The sequence below is a fragment of the Antechinus flavipes genome, chromosome 3, assembly GCF_016432865.1.
Source record: "Antechinus flavipes isolate AdamAnt ecotype Samford, QLD, Australia chromosome 3, AdamAnt_v2, whole genome shotgun sequence".
NCBI lineage: Eukaryota > Metazoa > Chordata > Mammalia > Dasyuromorphia > Dasyuridae > Antechinus > Antechinus flavipes.
Window position 1 is genome coordinate 565,189,957 of NC_067400.1, and position 22,018 is coordinate 565,211,974.

The 22,018-nt window shown below is 37.0% G+C and overlaps 1 protein-coding gene across 1 annotated transcript; it reads right to left on the reverse strand.

The window, feature by feature from the left end:
* Window positions 1-1,366: 1,366 nt before the first annotated feature.
* MYCBP (MYC binding protein) lies at window positions 1,367-9,055 on the reverse strand. The gene is made up of 5 exons (XM_051987748.1): window positions 8,944-9,055; window positions 8,668-8,740; window positions 5,812-5,860; window positions 4,826-4,955; window positions 1,367-3,581 (listed from the first exon to the last, which is right to left on the reverse strand). The coding sequence occupies exons 1-5, from the start codon at window positions 8,956-8,958 to the stop codon at window positions 3,537-3,539; spliced, it is 312 nt and encodes a 103-aa protein (XP_051843708.1). The 5' UTR covers window positions 8,959-9,055; the 3' UTR covers window positions 1,367-3,536.
* Between the last annotated feature and the right edge of the window lie 12,963 nt (window positions 9,056-22,018).

Consider the following 22,018-nt stretch of genomic DNA (forward strand, 5'->3'; position numbering starts at 1 on the left):
TTTAAACCTAGGAAATAAAGGATGATTCTGGGTTGGCTATTCCTTTTTACTAGGATTTCTCTTCGATAGTCTTAAGACAGTCTATTTCCAGCCAAAAAAATAAAATAAAATTAACGGAAGAAAAATTTTAAAAAAAAATTTTTTTTGACAATACTAAATTAGAGGCTATTTCAGAAAAATTTCTAATTTAGTTTACTTTTTTGGTTTTTTTTTTTTTTTTTTTTTTTGTCAAAAATATTGCCTCTTCTACCTAGCACATAATTAGAAACGAACTTAAGGAAATGATCAGATCTCTATCTGACTGGGCAGTGCTCTCCTGGCTACATTGATCACCCAGGCAAGAGACATTAACTGTGGATGTCTGTAACAAATGAAACATTCATTTGGGCTGTTGAACAGGCTGCTTCTAGCTGCTGAGCGGTGGAATCCTAGAGTTCAGCTAATCCTTCTTCACACCTTCTATAACATCCTTAATAGTTAACACCTGCACTTTAATAACCTCCAAATGAGCAGGGGGGGTTCTTAAGGCACCATCTAAGGCAGCCTTTCCATTTTTTGGACAGAAAAGTACACTGGATTTTGAGTCAGAAATCTTGTGTCTGAATCTCTGGGTTAACCGGGTACCTATAAGGCAAAGTACTTAATCTCTGAGCCTAAGGATCCCTCCTCAGTCAAATAAGGGAAGGGGAGAATTAGATCTCAGTGATCATTTTTCTTCTCCTTTCCTCTAGTTAAATTTTTTTCTTGTATTGAGTAAAATTCAACTTCTCACTTAGCCCTACTGTAAATATTAGAAGACAAAAAAAGTCAATAAAAATTAATTTTCCAAAAATTTAATTATCAAGAATTCCCTCATCCCAAATCTTCAAGTAACCCAGTTCCTCATGTGGCATGGTTTCCATCCCTCTGGTTACCCCTCCTTGAGGATGTGTTCCTTTTAAGTGTGGAAACTATGTTCCTCTTAAAATGTAGGATCTCAGAAATGAACCTAGTATTTAGATGTGTTTTAAGAACAAAATATACTGGGACTCATTCCTGGGGATATGCATACTAATTCTAATACAGCTGTTTTAAAAGACTCATCCTTAAGCAACAGCTCTTTTATATATTCTCCCCAAATTACCTTACTGTAGGAATATGTGTTTTTATCTTGTTAAATTTCAGCTTAGAGACTTGAGTCCTACACAGTCCAATCCCTTGATACCTGAGGTGGTATCTGTCATTTGCAATAGATAACCTTTCACATTCAATTAGCATACCTTCTGATCTTCATCCAGTCACTGATGAAAGACACCGGCAGAACAGAGCCCAATGGTATGCTACTGAAGACCTCCCCTCCAAGTTGATAGAGCCATTAAATGCACACTTTGTTAAAGTTCAACCACTTTTAATTAGCCACATGATCACCCATCCAACCCACGTTTTGCCACATCATATAACAAATGTAGAGTAAATGCTGATGGTAATCCTGGGTTCTTGAAGAAGGAACTCAGTGACAGACTGTGATCTCATCTGAAAACCAATCTAACTAAATTTCAAGATCAAGGCCACAGAATATTCAATTTTTCAGCCACAGCAACTCTCAAAGGCTACCTAACTACCATTAGAGCAGAAATTTGTGTTGGTGGAGGAGGCATCCATACAGAGGAAATTCATGGATCCTTGAGCTATGTATTTATGAAATTTTGTTCAAGATGTATGCTCTACATCTACCATCCTAATAAACCCATGCAAAAAGTTAATGGTTAGTTCCAGGCAGTAGCCTGTCCAAATCCATCCATGGAGGAGTTTCACATCATTTATTTAAACTAGGTAAATGCAAATGATTTGTTTGCCCCAACCTCATCCCACTTTCCCACTAATGGTGAAAGTGATGTCTCCAAGTGAATTTAATACCTCATTTCCTTCTCTTGTGACACTTTATATGGGGTCTGCTAGTGCAGTGATAGCTTATCGCTCCTACTAGACTGATTTTATTTTTGTATATTCCACAGCACCTTATCCTTAGTGGGTGCTTAAAAAAGCTGAATTAACAGTATTGCATTTAAACCACTTCCACAGATGTAAAGAGTGGGACCAGCAAGGCACATTGGATAAACTAGATTTAGTACCATCAAGTTAGAATAGCTTTCAACAGAAGTGGTAATGTGTTATTATTAACCAAACCAGTCTTAATAGAGGAAACGCTTTCATATTCCCGATGGTTATTAGAAGATAATGTCCCATCTACAAGGGCACAATTTGGAAAGTAAATATAAACAATGGTATTTAGGACCAGAATATAATTCAGGTCATCTAGTCAATCCCCTTCTTTGTATAGGTGAGAAATTGAGGCCCCAAGAGGTGAAATAACCCCAAACTGAGTTCACACAACTACTATGTGGGCTCAGAGCAAGGCTCAATAACAACATATGGTAACCTAAGAGAGGCCTGGGGCAAAGGCAAGAAGTTCCTTCCCTACCTCAACCCTGTCTTACCAACTTCATAAGGATAATAAGGATGAAAGACTAAAGAGGTAAATACTTTGGGGGTGAAATACACTCTACAAATGACCATGAACTACAGATACAAAAGTTCTAGAACTGTCTCCTTTCAAGATTATCTTTGATTAGTGCTGAACATAAATAAGCAAGTTTCACGGGAAAGAAACGGGCACAAGAATTACAGAACATCAGAACTAGAAGGGACCTTAAGACCACAGAAAGCAAGCCCCCTCAGTTTACAGAAGGGGAAACTGAGGTCTGGTGAGAGGAAGTGACTTACTCAAGGCTACACAGTGCATTAGTAGCAGCAGGTCTGGCTCTGTTTAAAGTTCTATGAACTTTGGCTCAGGAAGTGCCACTGTATAGCGAGCTGCAAAACAAATAAGCAAAGGCCAAGGTGCAGGAAGAACACAGGGAAGCCCACTACAAAGCTCCGCACGAGCCAGCACCCAGAGCACAATCACAACAGCAAAATGGAGGAGAGTGAGGGCTGGTGAGCTGATGAAAGCTGAGATAGCATCCACGGCACAGCATCTCAACAAAGGGCCAATAGGGGCTCCCAGGAAACTCGTGCAGGGCTGTGGCTGCCTCCCGAGCATCTCAGCTACAGGCCAAGCTCAGAGGAGAGTCTCACAACTACAACGTTGTCAGCTTTACAAAGCATAGTCCTATCTGGGCTTCCATCCTGCAATAAACTCAAGGCAGCTCCATGCTCGTTTTTGCTTGGTTAAAATGTAACAACAGTACAGTCATTTTTAATCTGAGAAAACAACAGATAATTACATTTTAAGGTAATGAAAACAATTTAGATGGCTGTATTTAGAATTCCTCAGGATTTACTTTTGATTTTCCTGCTTTATGAGCCAAAGAAAATTATATTAAGTTTATTTATTAGTGATTCTAAGTGTTTTTATAACAATTAAATGTGATAAGTGAATTTAACATATTAGAAGAGTTCTATAGTATCTGTCCATAAAAGACTGATTATATACTATACAAACTATGCAAATCGTACAAAGCCAGTTTTCAGTGCCTGTTCAACTGAGAAGAATCCTATTCAGCACGCTTCTCCTCCTGAAGTGGTTCATACTGAGCAAGCTATGGGGCAAAGACAGAGGAGCTTTGGTGAGTTTGATTCCAAACTAGGTAAAAAGCAACTCAAAAGCAACAAAATGAGCAGCAATAACTTGATTACATTCAATCTAATTAGAAAGCAGCACACTTACATTAGCTTCAGTTCCTGCATCAAACAAGCCTCTATTTAAAAGTCACTCCAAGCTCTAAGATTAATAGAATTAAATCCACTAGAGGCAGAATTTGGTGTTGATATTTTCAAATATTTTCATTTAACAAACTAAAAAAAATGCCCATCTCTTTTGGTAGCATTATTTCAAGTGCATTACTCTTTGAGGATAAAACTTTTAAGACTTTGACTACAGGTTATTTTGACTCCATCAGACACTTTTGTGACATGCATTGAGGCAAGTTTTCCTCTCCCCACCAAACTTGTTGTTCTAAATGATCAGGAGAAATTTCCTTTAAAAAAAAAAAAATAGGAGGGGGGAAAATGTGTAGGATGTTCTGATAAACGAACCCACCAGGATTTACCAACATTTTGACTTGCAAAAAACTAAAAGAGCAAACTGGCATCAGTACATTCTAGAATCCAAGGTGGCACCTAGAATATTTTCTAGGATGAAGGATTTTCCTGGGGAAAGAATACTAGGCCAGAACTCAGAAGACCTTGGTCCTGTCAATTAGCTGTGGGATCTGTGTATGAATTGGGAAGATAAAATAAACAGCTGACAAAATGTCTAATAAGAGATAAATATTTAACATTATAAATTACATGAGTATTACAACTATAAAAAACATTACAGATATAAGACAGAGTAAAACTTCATTGATTTGGACAACACTAATTTGAGCCTATGGAAATTAAGAGCCAAACTGAGGTTTATCACTGTGCTGAGAAAATAAGATTCTGCTCAACAAAGAAGAAATCACTAAAATAATTTTAGAAATACATTTACCTAGAAAGAATATCAATTAGTCATTCTTATATTCTCAAGTAGGTCCCCAAAAACTCTTTCACTTCAACATTAAGTATCTGCTTTTGTACAAGTATTTTTAACAATACTTTATTAACCTCAAATTACTCAGACTGAAAAGTGAAACTTTTATCTTTTTTTCTAACAGTCTATAATTTAGACTTTTTTTTCCTGACTTGAGATAGCCTCTCTTCAGTACTGTCCAAAGTTGTGAGGTTTTACTAGGTGACAATAAGGAATAGTGAAAATCAAAGGGTATGAGGGAAGGTTGCTCTAAAATTCAGTATTTACCTTTGCTTTCAGTTTTTTGTTTTCTTCTACTATAGCTTCATATTTCTCTTTCATCTCTGCCAGTTCCAGGCGAAGCAACTCTATTTCTGGATTTTCTGGAGTCGCAGCTCCTAAGTGATGCTTTAGAAAACTAATAGTGAGTTAAGAATATTCTCATTTTAAAACATTGAGGAAAGCTGTCATGAAGCACTAATAGTAATGATTAGTATAATTTTACTGTGTATTGTAAAGCAGCCTGGATTCGTAAATTTGAAATTGGCACAAAGCCCCAGTAACTGACAGATGACAAACAATTTCTGGTCTTTGGCTTCAGTTTCTTCATCTATAAAGTGGAAAGAATTATATTTAATACCCTCCATTCTCCCTCACAAGGCTGTTATGGGGGAAATACTTTGTAAGTCTTCAAGCTCTATAAAAGTGAACTCTTATAAAAGATACATAAACATTACTGGCATTCTTATGCAATAACTAAGCTTTTCTCCAAAAGGAAATCATTTTACAATGTAGGAATCTTTTCTTTATTAGCAGCTAGATGGCGCCATGGTGCACGGAGCACCAGGACTAAAGTTAGAAAGGCCTAAGTTCAAAGGCCACCTCTCTTGCACTAGCTGTGTGACCCTTATTTGCCTCAGCTACAAAATAGAAATATTAACTGTACCTATTTGGGTGTCTGGCAAGGAATAGGTTCTGGAAGGAATCTTAAGAGACAAATTCTGTCCAATATTGATGAAAGTTTTAGACTCGGAGGTACAAAGTAGCAGTTAGTGGCTTCAAACCCACTTCTGACACCAGCTGGGCTCAGTGCTTTTTATTTTTTATTTTTTATTTTAACAAGTTGCCCTTGCTGTCATTTCCACACAAATCAACCAGATATTCAACTCAAAAACTGGAACATACAAATTATAAAGTCCTTCCCACTCAATATTTTACAATATTTTTCTATATAGAAAAAAAAGCCCAAGAATGTCATGTGAGACAAAGGATACTCCAATGCACTATTGGGTTTCTCTGGTTCTTCATACAAGGCAACCAATACTGTGGATCAAAAGGCAGAAAAAATAGCAGTTAAATTCACAGGAAGACTTACTGGCTGAGGTTTTTAGTTTTAAAAAACTTACAAGAATTATGTGAAGAAGCTTTATATTTGAAAGAACCAAGGAAGAGTCTAAGTAAAATTTCAATACAAGAAATACTAAGGAATTTTTAATTAAAAACTTAAAACAAATAACTAGTAATCAACATGCTCAGCTAGGGACAGCTCAACAAGCAGTAAATCCTTGTTGCACAGAATAAAATTTTTCCCCAGAATCTTTCCCAAAATGCTAAGTCCATAGCCCACTACCATGCTAGAGTGGATACAATAAATTGAATGTGAAATTCCATATAAATGCATTATTCACAATTCTTTTTGGTATATTATTTTTATATGATAACTATCTGAATTCCTATATAATAGTCAACATAATAAAATTTGACATGTTTTTCAAAATGTGATGCAGTGATCTCAAGGAAAGGGGAAGGTGCTTAAAAAAAAAAGTTAATAAAGCGTGCTTTCTGGCTGTCAGTGCTCACTCTGGTGTTCAGGTCTTCAGATATGATTCCATTGATAAGATGCCTATCGATGAGGCAGGAAGAGAGACTGGACTTCTTAAACTGGAATGCTACCTGTAATTCTGAAAGGTGTACAAGATAGGAATTGGCAATTTCTTGACATGTCAAGAAAAAAAGTACCAAGTTACCATTTCAGCAAATTGAACTAGCCCAAGATCAAACAGCTGGTGAGTGTTAGAGCCAGGAATCTATCCTTCAAAAAAAGTTTGGCACCTCTGACAAGACAAGAAGGGAATCATAAACTTGGACAATGTAAACTCTTTAAGGGCAAGGCTGTTCTCCTTTCTGTCTTTGTATCCCCAGCACTTTACAGATGGGAGGCACTTGATATAAACACTTGTGAAGTTAATTAATAATAGGATTAACGTATAAGAGATTATGAAAAGTACCCAAGTTGAATAATTTTGGCAAGATACAGATGTGCCCATATTAGTAGGGTATGGGAAAACAGGTGTTTCATTTAGATAAGGTGTGCTTATTTGAAAGGAGTTTGGAGAATTACAGAACAGAACGAAGATCTCACAGAATCTACACTGAGATCACAAACTTTATGGGCTTATCTAACACATAAATGAATCAGAATCAACTCAACAACATCAAACAAGTAGTTATCCAGCCTTTCCTCGAAGATTTACACAGAGGGGAAAACCCACTACCTCCCAATACAATACTTAATACTTTTGGAAATAATTGTTTTGAAAGGTTTTCAACACTTAGCAGCTTTCACCTATTGGTCCTAATTTTGCCCTCCAGGAGAGAAATCTAATTTTCTTCCATAAATAATCCTCCCAAAACATTAGAAGACACCAGACTTTCTCCCAGTCCTGTTTTTCCCCTCCTCCAAATCCCGCCACCACCCCCCCACCCTTTTCCTACAGATAACTAATGTAAAAATGTAGGGAATCTATGAAATAGAAAAGAGATAATGGGGACCAGCAAAAGTTGTGTGTAGCGTATGGACTAGAGGTAGTCATACTGGCAACTAGATTGCTGCCCAGCTTCAAACACCCAATTCTAAAATCCTAAGATTTGGTAAATCTTACTGATGCATGCATTTTCTCTGATCTTTTAACTTTGTTCCTCTTGTTTCTCTCCCCATGGAAAATCCAAGATTCTGAAGTGACTGTCTTGATCAGCCTTCCAACCTTGCCCCCTCCACCTTGTGCTCTTATCTATACAAATTCCTTATCTATACAATTTCCATCCCCTCAAATACCGGGATAAGGATAAAGGGAAGGTACACTGTAGCAATAGGTTTTCATTTTAATGAACTGGAAACAAAATAACAATTTTATAATTCATCACCCCATCCCCATCCCATCCCAAACTCCTTAAAACAGAATTTTGCAAGGAAGAAATTGGTGGTCTCTTCATATAAACTCCAAAAAATTACAAAAGTGTACTCCAGCAAACTAGAAAGAACAGCCTACTGTGGGCAGCTAAACAGCCCATCTTCAATAATTTTTCTTTTAAATGAAGCTTTTCCGGACCCATTACTACTTTGTATTTAAACTTTTTATAACTGTGTAACCTTAAAAAAAATTAAATTGCAAATGATTTAAGCGACATTCAACAGCATAAAAAAACTAGCCTTAAATTAACCACCTGATTTTCCAACCTGTACTACCCTCAGGTTTTCCAGATTAAGGCGTAGTGGAATTAACACAAACTCGCGGCGGGGAAGGGGGGAGGGGGTGTCACACCTCTTCCCAGATCTGCCAACTATTTGATTTGCAACAACCGCAGAAAGTTAATCTTCCTCCCTCGGCCCTAAGCACAGGAACAGCCGCCACTCCCTCCCAAGCCAGCAATGGGGAAGCTGAGACCAATAAAGGGGAGGATTTGGTAACAACAGGGAACGAGCGGTTGAGTCTCACAGTCCAACAAACCGGTTGTCTTCTCTTCCGCTTGCGGTTTACTCGGTAGGGCCCAGCAGCAACAGCAGCCCTGGCGCTGGTACAGATGCAGACGAACCTGGTCCGGTCCCTCCCTCCCCTCTCCTCCCTCTCCTGGGCATCCCCCAGCGGAAGCACGCCAGGGGGTGCTAAGCTGCCGGTGCTCTGAGAGGTGAGAGACACCGGCGTGAGCGCTACAAGGGCTTTAAGTCTATGGGTACACCGCCACCCCCCGTTCTACAAAAGAGGGTTCCAAGGCCCCAAGAGGAGAAGGCAGCTTAGGGCCCCAGGCGGGCCGGGACTGGGACGCAGCTCTCCTGCGCCGGCTCGGCTCACCTTTGGTGAGCGTGTCCAGCACTCCCGACTTCTCTAGGTACCTCCGGAACTGCTCCCGCTTCGAGTCGGCGGCCTGAGGAGGAGACACTGCAGGTCAGGGTCAGGGTCAGGGGCCGGGGAGGAGGAGCCGAGGACGCCCCAGCCAGTCCCCCGGCTCCATCTGCGATTCCCTCAAGCCCCGACACAGGCCCTACACGAGGCCGGGACCCCCAACTCCCGGACGTCCCGCCCCTTCTCGCCCCACGTCCCGGTCCCGTCCCCGGAGAGTCCCCTCACTTTGTAATGGGCCATAGTGACAGCGGCAGCGGGCGGCGTAGCCTGCGCGCCCCACACCGTGGCTGCCGGGTTCCTGGGGCAGGAACTGCGCGTGCGCCTGGAGGCGCGTACGCCTGCGCACTGGAGGCCCACGAGCCCAGGACGCCGGGGCGTGGCCTGTTTTCATGGTGACCGGGACGCTGTGAGTTTTTTTTCCTCGCCTCCCGCGCTCCTGTGCCTAGAGAGTCTGCGTAGACCTGCCGGTCGCCGCCCGCCCGGTGCCTGGTTTCCTCTTCCGGTCTGTACTCGGAGGCAGTAGAGAGCGGCTTCTAGGGAGGGTGCTGTCTCGACCCTAATGCTAGATAGGCTGGTGTCTTGACTGAGAGGTGAGGTGAGCTTGGAAACGGGAGGTGGGTAAGATAGGATTGCTAGACTAGTGCTGTGGTCTGGGGGCAACCAGGAGGTTGAAGGGTCTTTGCCGACGCGCAAAACTGGGAATGCTGTTGGGCTCTGGGGATTCCATTCATGGGAACCTAGAGCGCCAGAACTGGAAGCGACCTTCGAGGCTGGCTTAGCCCAACCCCCTCTGCTTATATGAACGGGGGAGACTGAGTCCCAGAGAACCAGCCGAGGTCAGCTAGTCTCCTTATTCTGAGTGTGTGTGAAGGGGGTTAGGGAGAGAAGTGACGGGTGACTGGGCGTGTCCAAGCCAGGTGGTCGGGCCCCAACTAGGGGAGAGTGGCTCATTGTATGCATGCCTAAATGCATACATACCATGGGAGCGAGGTGCTGCTGGCTTCCGTGGAGGGGAGCAGGGAGTTTGGCGATGTCCTTCCCTTTTCCTTTTCTGGGCTACTTAACTTGGCTTCTCACCAGAAGGTATGGCCTTCTAGTAATGGCCAAAGGGATATTGGAGAGAGTGGGCTGACTTTGCTGGCCTTGAAGGTAGGAAGTTGTTAATAATGCCAGCCGAGCCTAAATTTACTGCATCCCTGTGAGGTAGATAATGCAGCTACTGTTAGCCCTTTTTACAAAGAAAAAGTGGCGCAACGTTTTTTCTTTTGCGGGTTAGCACGCTGCTAAGTTACAGGCAGAGCTGTGGCTTGATCTTAAGTAAGCTTTCTGATTAAAGCCTAGTAAAGTGCTAGATCTTGGTGGGGCTGCTAAAAATAGGAAAAGGGACACAACCTAGAGCCAAATAATGACTTTTTCCATTTCGTTGTCTAGTAGAGAAGAGGAGGTAATTTTTTTTTTTTACAAGATGACTGAGTTAAAAATATATTCAGCATATCCATTCATCATTTACTGAGTTGTAAGATAATCTAACATAAAAAGACATGTCCTGGGCCCTCATGAAATTCATGTATAATCGGACTGATGAGAGACAATATGGGAAAGTACAGTGAATGGTGTACAAATTGGTATGTTATCTCAAAGGTGAGAAATCACAATTCGGTATTGTCAATAAGCATTTCTTAAATTAATCTCTGTACTAGGAATTGTGCTAAACTGGGGAAGGAGGAAGAAAGGCGAAAGACACTTCTGTCCAGAAGAGGGAATTTTTTTTTTTTTATTTAATGAGGGAAACTAAAACCAAGATATATAAAGGATAAATAAGAGATAATCAACAGAGAAAAGGTGACAGAATTAAAAAGCTTTGAGAAAAGCTTCCTGTAGAAGATAGAATTTTAGTTAGGACTAGAAGCCAGTAAGTAGTGATGAGGAGGGAAACTTTTACAAAATAAAAATGCACTGAGTTAAGAGATAACATATCTTATTCCAAGAGCTACAAGTTACAGTAGCATCACTATTCTGACACCTCTTGCAGGAGATTTTTAAATTTTCAGAAATTTTGCAAGCAGATTGTTAAACACAAGCATTAGTAAAAATTAAAGTATATGGGCCTATGATTAAATGAATTATATTAATTATATTTATATAAATTATATTTTAAATGAATTATATTAAAAACAAAGGTAATAATTACTCAAAATTCATTATTTCCTAATTATTTTGCTGTTACCTATGCTCTTAAGATGTTATCCATTGTGATTATATGGTAGAGATACAATATTATAGGGTACAATTTCATATCTCTGCCCAAGTCCCCATTGTAGCTTGCAGTTAGCTATATTGGGAGTTTATACCACTGAAATCAGCAAACACTACAAAGCAGGGCCTGTTTTTTATTTTCTTACTAATTGTCTAGACTTAATAAAATAATAAAGAAAATGTTAATAATACAATTTAAAAGTATATCATAATCATGAAAATATATATAGAAAAATTGCACATGTTTAACATATTGGGGGGTAGCTAGGTGGTGCAGTAGATAGAGCACCAGCCCTGCTGTCAGGAGGATCCGAGTTCAAATTTGGCCTCAGACACTTAACATTTGTGTGACCTTGGGCAAGTCACTTAACACCAATTGCCTCAGGAAAAAAAACCTATTGGATTACTTGCCCTAGGGGAAGAGAAGGGGAAAAAAAATTTGGAACATAAGGTTTTGCAAGAATGAGTGTTGAAAATTATCCATGCATATTTTGAAAATAATAAAAACTTTGTTAAAAAAAAAAAAGATAAAGAGTATTTGTAACCACTACATTGTTAATATGCACAAAAAAGTAAGGAAATATTCTTTCAGTATTCAGAAAATTTTTATCAATTCACCAAAGAACTGAGTCGATTTATTGACAATTGAGTGAAATTCCAACATATCTTCATTGTTTCACTTTTGTCCTCCTTATTAAATTAAATGAAAATATCAATTGACATTCCAGAACTATGTTCAACAGTGAAGGAGCAACTTTTTTGCTGAATCAGTAATCAACCATTCATAGTCTGATTTTTTTGACATTATTGTAGGTAATAGAATTACAAAAACTAAGAGTAGAACTTAGAAGTAGCAAGTGACACTGAAGTGATAGGTGTAAACTGAAAAGCAAAATAAATTTTCCTAATTTATTCCTAAATTATTTTCCTAAAAATTATATAAGGAAATCGTTAACAGAAAACTTTAAATTGTTTGAATTTTACTTAACTTAATATACAATTATTTTTCAGATTCTTATCCCTGAAATGCCAACATAAATTATCAAATTTTGTTTTTTTAATGTGGAGGTGAAAACATAATGAAAATCATTGTGGAGCAAAGAAGTCAATAGAAGCAAATTTTGAATCTGTTGAAAAGATCAGTGGGGGGAAAAATCTTGTTTATCAAAGGAAAATAATTTGTACTTTTTAAAGTGTTTAAAGCGTTTACTTTAACGGCTTAAAGTAAAAGCAGTAAATTAGGTCAGCATTTAAGAATGACAGGAAAAAGCATCTCCTTGTGTCAAAGGAGTAAAGCAAATATTTAGAAACACCAATAAATAATAAAACTATTAGGCAAGCTTCTCTGTTTAGAAACATAATGCTTCCTAATTTTTTTTAAAGCCAGTATTAACATTTGAGATTTGCTAAAAGTAATGCCTCAGTGCATAAATTTAATGGATTCAATTCCATAGTGCTTGTTTTGAAAACTCTAATTTATTGTAATGCAGTTGACATTAGGAAACAACTTGAATGTAGCACAAATTTCATGGTTACTTATACATTATTTCATCAGCAAAAAACAAATTGTCCAACTGAACTGAACATATAATGCCAATAAATAGATCTCAAACATCTGCCCGCAATCTTATTTCATTGAATGTTATCCCACCCTACTTTATAATGACCAATTCACTACAGTCCTTCCTATGTCCACTTCAACAAGCAAACAAACCATAGATCTATTTGAAGGTTAAGTACCATATCTATTACCCATCTCCTGGTACAGAATGAGCTGTGGGCAGAAGAGGGTTAAGCCAGCCCTTATACTTCCTTCCCTGGGCTCTTTCCTTGAGTTGCTATTCATCATCATGGACAGCCTGGGGCCACAGCCAGAGGCCAACTGCCACTATTTATTGTAGCTTTTAGTGTTAACTAACACAAGGAAAACTGCTATTAAGTCCCCATCTTTTTTTTTTTTTTAATGTGAAAATGACAAAAATTAAGTTTTGTACTCCCAATCCCATTTTTCCCATAAGATAAGACCTATAGTTTTTATTGAGCAATTTTATGTCAATATAGTGACTTTTAGGAATATATGTCTTCAGAATTGTAAAATAGCGATGCTACTCTAAAAGCTTTCAATAATGTTTGCAGTTTAGTAAAATTTAAGAGGCCTTTTACTTGAGGTAGTAATAGAATTGACAAGAGTAGAGAATTGTTTACATAGATAATACAAAAAGATACAACATTAAAAAAAGACAAGAATATTTTAAATTTTTATATGAAAATGCCAAAATCTACATTATAATTGAATGTAGATTTTAAAGTTTTAAAGGATCCTATTGATTTATTTCCATTGCACGGTTTAGTCAGTTTCCACACTAGTAACATTTATTGATTGCTTTAACTTGCTATCAAACATAGTAGAGTAGTAGTTTTAGTTATGTTATTGCCTACATTAAATGATTGTGGCTTTGATAATGAATTTTTGAAGACAGTTAATTGCATTTTTTTTTCTGATGATGCTAATGTAATGTGGGGAAGAAAGTCTGAAATAACTACAAAGTTGGAAATTTTTTCTAAAATCATTTGGCCCTGTTTGAATCACCAATTGCAGTTATCACTTGATAATTTAGTATCTGAAATAAAACAAGTTAATATTTAAAAATACTTCTATATAAAATTTATTCTTTTTATTACTAATCTTAACAAAAATCAAACCAAACTTGAAATGATTAAAATTAGTAGATTACTGGGATGAGAGAAATGGATAGTATGTAGATTGCAAACTACTACTTCTACATGACATGCAGAACCTACATAATCCATACTTTTTTATTCTAATTCTGCTTTTGCAAAGAAGGTAGCCAACATTAATTTCTTCTAAGACGATTTTAATGAATGTCATTCTTAAAGAATTTTCATTATTTTAAACTGCTACACATCATTTGTGTTGACATCAACTAGCATTCAAAAAACAGAAAAATAAAGAGCTATGCCATACCTAAGAGTTCTGGAAAATTTAGGTTGATAGTGGAAAACATGAATTTGATTTGATAAAAGTAAAGTTTAGACATCCTTTTAACAAAAAGAATAAACTATTTGCTGTTATGAAGAACTAACTTCATTTGTTGAAGTCAAGTTTACAGACATTTCTTTTAGCAAAAAGAAAAAGCTACTTGGCCTTAGGAAGAACTATCTTCATTATGGATTGCTAGTAAATACATGTGGGTGTATGTGTGTAATTTAAGTGAAATTTTAAAAAATGAAATTGATTTGCATGATTTTCAAGTTTTTATAAATAATTTAAATCAGAAAGTATTCCAGGTCCCATAGCTGTACAAATAGCTAAAAAAAAAGTTGGATTCAGTAGGATTGAAACTGAAAATGTTTTCAAAGTTTAATGAAAAGAATTTTTGTAGAAGTATTGAAAAATGGTTTAGCAATAGATTATACATCAGATTTAAGATCAGATCAAGATGCAGCTCCGGGTGTCAAATCAGGGTTGAATTGTATTCCTAGCTTAGCTATGGATATAAGAGTTTTAAGTTAGTTTTTTTTAAAAAAAGGCATTCTTTAAGAGAGTTAACTCTGGAATTTACAATAAAGTATTTGCATTTTACCTTATGTAAAAAATATGCTACATATCCTTTATATCAGTAAAATATATAATAAATTGTGTGTGTGTGTGTGTAGTGGTTTGTCTTTTGGTTTGGGGATGGAGGATTGTTTGTTTTTCAGATAGCTGGTTAGTAAACATTTACCAACACACCACTGGGTAAAAGGGAACTTTTCGTAAGAGATGACATTTGAGTTGTACCTTGAAGGATGCAGAGATCAGGTAGTCAGAGCTATTGATAGTATATAATCTAAATCATTTGGACAAGAACAAAGACATGGGGAGAGGAAAAGTAGACCAATGTATAACATGCACAAAAGGAAATAAGTTAGGGGTCCGTTTATAAATGTGGGCTGTAGTCAAATCATGGAAATTTTTGAAGGAATTAGAAGGGAAGGGAGTAATTATAGGAAAGTAAAATGGAGATAAATTAATAGATGTAAGAGATTGTTTGAAGGGAGGTGTAAGTTGATGGGGGTGTGAATGAAAAAGAAAAGGGCAGAATCAAAAATAAGGCCCTGAAAGAAAGATGATAACACTAACAAAAATTAGGAAATTTTTAAAAGGAACAGATTTTGTGAGGAAGAGGAAGAGTTCAATTTTGGAGATACTGGATTTCCATCATATGTGTGTGTGTGAGTACTATATAGTACATAGTACTATTATATACATATATACAATATATAGTATTTAGTTCCATATTAGTTGGGTGTCCAGGTATGTTAAACATAACATACATAAATGTAATCCTTTATTTCCCATCTCTGCTCCTACATGCCCTAAAGTATTCCTTCCTAATCTCATACTCAAGAGTCCTTCACTTCCCTTTAAGTCAGCCCAAGCACCATTTTCACAAAACCTTTCCTGATCTCCCCCCTCCCCAACTTCCAGTGCCTTCTCTTCCAAATTATTTTGAACTTTGTTAGTATTTATTCATTTTATATTGGGGGAGGAGAGTACTTTATTTCCCTCATTGGGGTGTAAGCTTGGATTGCTTCCTGTCTAGAGAGAGAAAAATTTGGAACACAATGAGTCCCAACAGTAAAGTATGATCATTTTCTGTCTTCTCAGGTCCATCTTCCATATAGCTGTCAAGCAGATAATCTTAAAGCACCAGCCATAGAGTTCTCCTTAAAAAGCTCCAATGGCTCCCTGTTATCTCTGAGATAAAATTCAAATTCCCCTGTTTGATTTTTTTTAAAGCCCTTTATGATTTGCAGCACAAATATATTAATGGGATTGTTGCATAGTGCTTGTGAAACCAGTGATTTTCCTTTTCCCTTTACACAACATTTTATTTCCCATCTCCAAATCTTTGTATCAATGGTCTCCTGTGACTGGAAATCCCTTCTCTTACTTTCACTTTATAAAATCCTTAGTATCCTTCTAAACTCAGTTTGTGTCACATCTACAAGAAGCTTATTCTGATTTCTACCCTCTCCCAAGTTACAAGTGCCCTCGCCTAGAAATTACTTTTAATGCCTGGAAATGTTTAATAGAGTCTGTATCCCCAGTACCTGGCATATTATAAATACTTTTTTTTCCCCTTATTAAAGTTTTTTTTTATTTTTCAAAACATAAGCATGGACAATTCTTCAACATTAGCCTTTGCAAATGTTTGTGTTCCAATTTTTCCTCCCCTTCTCCCACATCCTTCCATAGATGGCAAGTAGTCCAATATATGTTAAACATGATAAAAAAATATGTTAAATCCAGTATATGCATACATATTTATACGATTGCCGTGCAAGAAAAAACAAGTCAAATAGCAATCTAGTATTTGACAAACCTAAAGACTGCGGCTTAAGAATTCACTGTTTGACAAAAACTGCTGGAAAAATTGGAAACTGGTATGGCAGAAAGTAAGCATAGACCCACACCTAACACCATATACCAAGATAAGGTCGAAATGGGTTCATGATCTAAACATAAAAAATGGTACTATAAACAGATTAGAAGAACATAAGATAGTTTACCTCTTGGATTTGTGGAGAAGGAAATTGTGACCAACGAACAACTAGAGATGATTATTGATCACAAAATAGATAATTTTGATTATATTAAGTTTAAAAGTTGTTGTACAAATAAAACTAGTGCAGGCAAGATTAGAAGGAAAGCAATAAACTGGGAAAACATTTTTATATCCAAAGAATCTGATAAGGAATCATTTCTAAAACATATAGAGATTTAATTCAATTTTATATTACTTCAAGCCATTCTCCAATTGATAAATGGTCAAAGGATATGAACAGACAATTTTCAGATAAAGAAATAAACTATTTGTAGTCACGTGAAAATGTGCTCCAAATCACCATTGATCAGAGAAATGCAAATTAAGATATCTCTGAGATACCACCACACACCTGTCAGATTGGCTAAGATGACAGGAAAAGATAATGATGAATGTTGGAGGGACTGTGGGAAAACTGGAACACATACATTGTTGGTGGAGGTATGAATGGATCCAAATATTCTGGAGAGCAGTTTGGAACTATGCTCAAAAAATTATCAAAATGTGCATACCCTTTGATCCAGCAGTGTTTCTACTGGGCTTGTATCCTAAAGAGATCTTAAAGAAGGGAAAGGGATCCACATGTACAAAAATGTTTGTAGCAGCCCTTTTTGTAGTGGCTAACACCTGGAAACTGAGTGGATGTTCACCAGTTGGAGAATGGCTTAATAAGTCATGGTAAATGAATGCTATGGAATATTATTGTTCTATAAGGTATGATCAGCAGGATGATTTTAGAGAGGCTTGGAGAAACTTACATGAACTGCTGCAAAGTGAAGTGAGCAGAACCAGGAGATCATTATACACAGCAACAAGAAGACTATATGACAATCAATTCTGATGGATGTGGCTCTCTTCAACAGTGAGAGGATTCAAATCAGTTCCACTTGTTTAGCGATGAAGATAGCCATTTACACCCAGAGAGAGAACAGTGGGAACAGAGTGTGGAACACAAAGTAGCATTCTCACTCTCCCTGTTATTTGCTTACATTTTGTTTTCTTTGTCAGTTTTTCTTTTCCTTCCTTCTTGATCTGATTTTTCTTGTCCAGCAAGATGACTGTATAAATATGTATACATATATTGGATCTAACATGTATTTCAACATATTTAACATGTATTAGACTACCTGCCAGCTAGAAGAGGGGGTGAGGGGAAGGAGGGGAAAATTTGGAACAAAAGATTTTGCAAGGGTCAATGTTGGAAAAATTACCCATGCATATGCTTTGTAAATTAATTGATTAAAAAAAGAAAGAAAAATCAAGTCAAACCAGAAGAAAAAAAAGAGAAGCAAAATAAAATGCAAGCAAACAATAAAAAAAAAGTGAAAATGTTATGTTGTAAACCACACTCAGTTCCCACAGTCCTCTCTCTGGATGTACATGGTGTTCTTCATCACTAAACAATTGGAACTGGTTTGAATCATCTCATTAAAAAGAGCCACATCCATCAGAATTGATCATTGTATAATTTTGTTGTTACCATCTATAATGCATATAATAAATATTTAATAAATTAATGAACTTGGGGAGGGAGGGGGAATTCAATGGTCTAAGTAAAACTCCTATACTACTCTTTAGGGGTTTCCTTGATAAAGGGATTTAGCATACATTTTAACCTTAAGACTAAACATTGTGAACTTTTTCCCAAATCTGATTTCACTAAGTGCTAAAGAAACTCATATATAAACTAATAGCAAAATAGAAATCAGCAGAAGTAGAACTAGAAGAATATCTACCAGAAAACAGTGAAGTTCTCCCATTTTGAGCAAGGTTAATTCAGCTCAACCAAGAGAGAATCCTAGGTCTCATCCAAGGAGAAAGATCTCTGAGGTTTGTATTATAGCAAACTTTTTTAAACTAGAGGTAGAGATATGAGAGAGAATGCCAATTCCTCTCATATTGGCTTCTTGTCATCTCTCCCCTCTCTCCTCTCCTCTCTCCTTCCTCTCTTTCTCCACCTAAAACAAATAGCATTGATCCTACCATATTCCAGTATATATGAAGCATCTCTACTAAAGTGAATTCTTCTCTCAATCATAACTGGGCTGGGGTCCTGAAAGTCACCCTTGAAACTCCTTCAAGGTTTCACTGCCCTGGTCACATTGAAATACCTTGTTGCCAAGTTGCCTTTCAGAACTCTTAAAATTTTCAAGGTCTTAGTTTAATAAGGTAATCTTGCCTGAATCACCTCAGTTACAAGAATTCATTACTTGATAATGTCTGTTCCATTTTTGGACAAAATTCATTGTTAAGCTCTTCCTTAGATTTAATTTAGATCTACCTTCCTCTATAATTTCCTTCTCCAAATGCTCTTCATTATTTTCCTTAGGGACCAAGAAGTTATCCCTTTTCCAAATATAACCTTTCCAATATTTATAAATACCCATCATGTCCTTCTTCTAAATCTTATATTCTCAAGGTTACCAATTCAATCATTCTTCATATTTTCAAGATCTCGTAGCTTAATCTGTGCTATTCTTATAATCCAGTGTGTCTTTGTCCTTCTTATTTTTTCCTTGAATTTAAAGTAAAGTTTAGTTATTTTCCTTTTCTGTGAGATACCTCGTGTTTTATATTTTTCCAATATTTTGACTTTGTTTTGATAATTTTTAGTGTTTTAAGGAAGAAAACATTAGCTTCTATTTGGTCAATTCTAATTTTTAGGGAATTTGGTTTTTTTGAAGTGTAATTCTCTTTTCCTGTAATCTGTTTGTACCAGCTCTTTTTGTGGTGGCAAGGAATTGTAAATTGAGTGGATGCCCATCAGTTGAGGAATGACTGAGTAAGTTGTAGTATTTGAATGGAATGGAATGTTATTGTTCTATAAGAAATGATGAACAGGCTGATTTCAGAAAAGTCTGGAAAGACTATCCTGAACTGATGCTGCATGATGTGAGCCAAACCAGGAAAACATTGTACACAGTAATAGCAACATTGTATGATAATCATCTATGACAGACTTGTTCTTCGCAGCAATATACCAATCCAAAACAATTCCAATAGATTCTGTATGGAAAATGCCATCCACATCCAAAGAGCGAGCCATGGAAAGTCAATACAGATCATAATATACTATTTTTACCTTTTTTCTTTGTTCTTTCCCATGATTTTTCCTTTTTATTTTGATTTTTCTTTCACAACTAACATGGAAATATATTTAAATACATTATAACCTATATGAGATTATCTGCTGTTTGGGGTAGGGAAAGGGAATGGAGGGAAAAAAAATTTGGAACTCAAAATCTTATAAATGTAAATGTTGAAAACTATGTGTAATTGAAAAAATATTAAGTAAATAAAAGAATTCTTGTTGGACTTTATGCTACATTTTATTTTGAGGTTTCTTATTTTAGATGTTCTCAAATCATTTTTTCCCGGTTTTGTGTCTCAAAACTTCCTTATTGCCATTATAATAGTATTTTACAGCACGATTCTTTTCGATTTGTTTTTGTTTGTTTGTTTGGGGGTTGGTTGGTTGGTTGATTGATTTGGAGGAGAAAGAGAAGGGAAGGTTATTCTTCCGGTCTGCTTCTTGACTTTGGATTTTAATGTTAGGGGTTAGTCTCTGGATATTTCTTTAAGGGTCTGTGCCTGGCCTGAATTTCTGGCATCTTTCATCATTCTGCCACTTTTACAGTTCAGACTGAGGTCTGCAAGCTTTTAGTGCTTCCAAAGTGGTCGAGGTCGCAGAGTCTATTGCCTGCACTGCTCTGAGCTCTTTTAAGTTCCTGATCCAGGTTTCAGCCTGTCAATTTATCACTGGTTGGGCATTTGTGTAAACTGCTACTGGTTTCAGTGTTAGCACACTGGGAAGCTTTGCAGATTTAGAGCAACTGAAATGCTAGCTCCTGTTTAGCAATCTGGGGCTCCTGCCCTAGTTATTCCACCCCAGGCTTCACTGGGCTGGAGGCTAGAACTGAATTCCCTCTTTACTCCTTGAATCAGAAGTACATAATGTCTATTTGCTTCTAGCTCAGTACACAGTGAGGGCTTATGACCACAGCTGCTCCTCTTTGCCATACTTAATTACCAATCTTTTCCTCAATACACCTTTGGTCTGTGACCTGGACTTAAATAATAGGTGACAGACTGCCAGATGGTGCTTTTTCCTGCACCTTGTGCTAATTCAGGGTGCTCCTGGAAACTTTTCTTGCCTGCCTATTCCTGCTCTCTATTAGCTGCAGACCTCTCTGTCTTCCTAAACCAATCTGGATTGCTGGAAAAGTGAAACACTTGATTTTTTCATGGATTCTCTAATCAGAATTCAGTTAGATATATTTTTGAAATATGTATAAGGTTTGGTGGGAGAGTACCTTATACTAATTCCTGTTTCTCTTACCATCCTAACTCCACCTCAAAGCAGTTTTTAAAAATTCTATTTTATTTTCCATTCCAAATTCTTTTCTCTCCCTCCTTCCCCTCTTGAACTGGTTGAGAAGACAAAAATAAAACCCATTACAAGTATGTATAATAATGCAATACAAATTTCTGTATTAGTCATGAATGTACCACCACCACCACCATTAAAGGCAAGAAAAAATTTTTTTAAATAAGCTTCAGTCTGCATTTTGAGTTCACCAGATTTCACCTATTTTCCCATATCCCTTTCAGCATTTATCATTTTTCCTTTTTTGTCATCATAACCAATCTGATGAGTGTGAAATTGTACCTTAAAATTGTTTGAATTTGCATTTCTCCAATTATTCGTGTTTGAGCATTTTTTCATGTTTTTTGATAGCTTGCATTCTCCTGAAAACTGTTTGTTCAGATCTTTTGACCATTTATTAATTGAGGACACTGCCCACTGCTCTAATGTCACTGTTTCTTCACCCATTCTTGAACTATTATAATATGCTGGTGGGTCTGCCTGCCTCAAATCTCTCCACTCCATCTAGTCACTAAAGTGATTTTGCTAAAGTTTAGGCTTAACCATTTCTCTCACTCTCTTTCTCTCTCTCTCTCTCACACACACATACCCCTTCATCACAGGCACCCCCAACCATACCATCTCCTTGCCTTCTGAATTACCTCCTATGGACTCCAAGATCAAATGTAAAATGCTCTATTTGGCATTCGAAGCCCTTCATAATGTAGCCCTCCTCCTACCTTTACAGTCTTTTTTCTTAGTTTCCTGTCAAAACTCTTTCTTTGAAGCTACTCTTAAACCTTTTGAAGGTTTGCAGTTGCTAGTCTTATTTAATTTAATTTTGAGATACTGTTACCTGCTCTCAACCACCATTGGGCTATTCCTGCAACAATTGTCAGAATTTGAGTAATAGATATATGAGAAAGACCACAAAGCATACAGCCCTATAGCTACCAAATGCTGAAGCTGCTTGTTTTGGATGTTTGGAGGAAAGAAAAGCTTTTAAACTGTCAGAGTTCCTACTAGGTTTCATTCCAAAGCTTGACCTTCCTAAAGGATTAGGAGC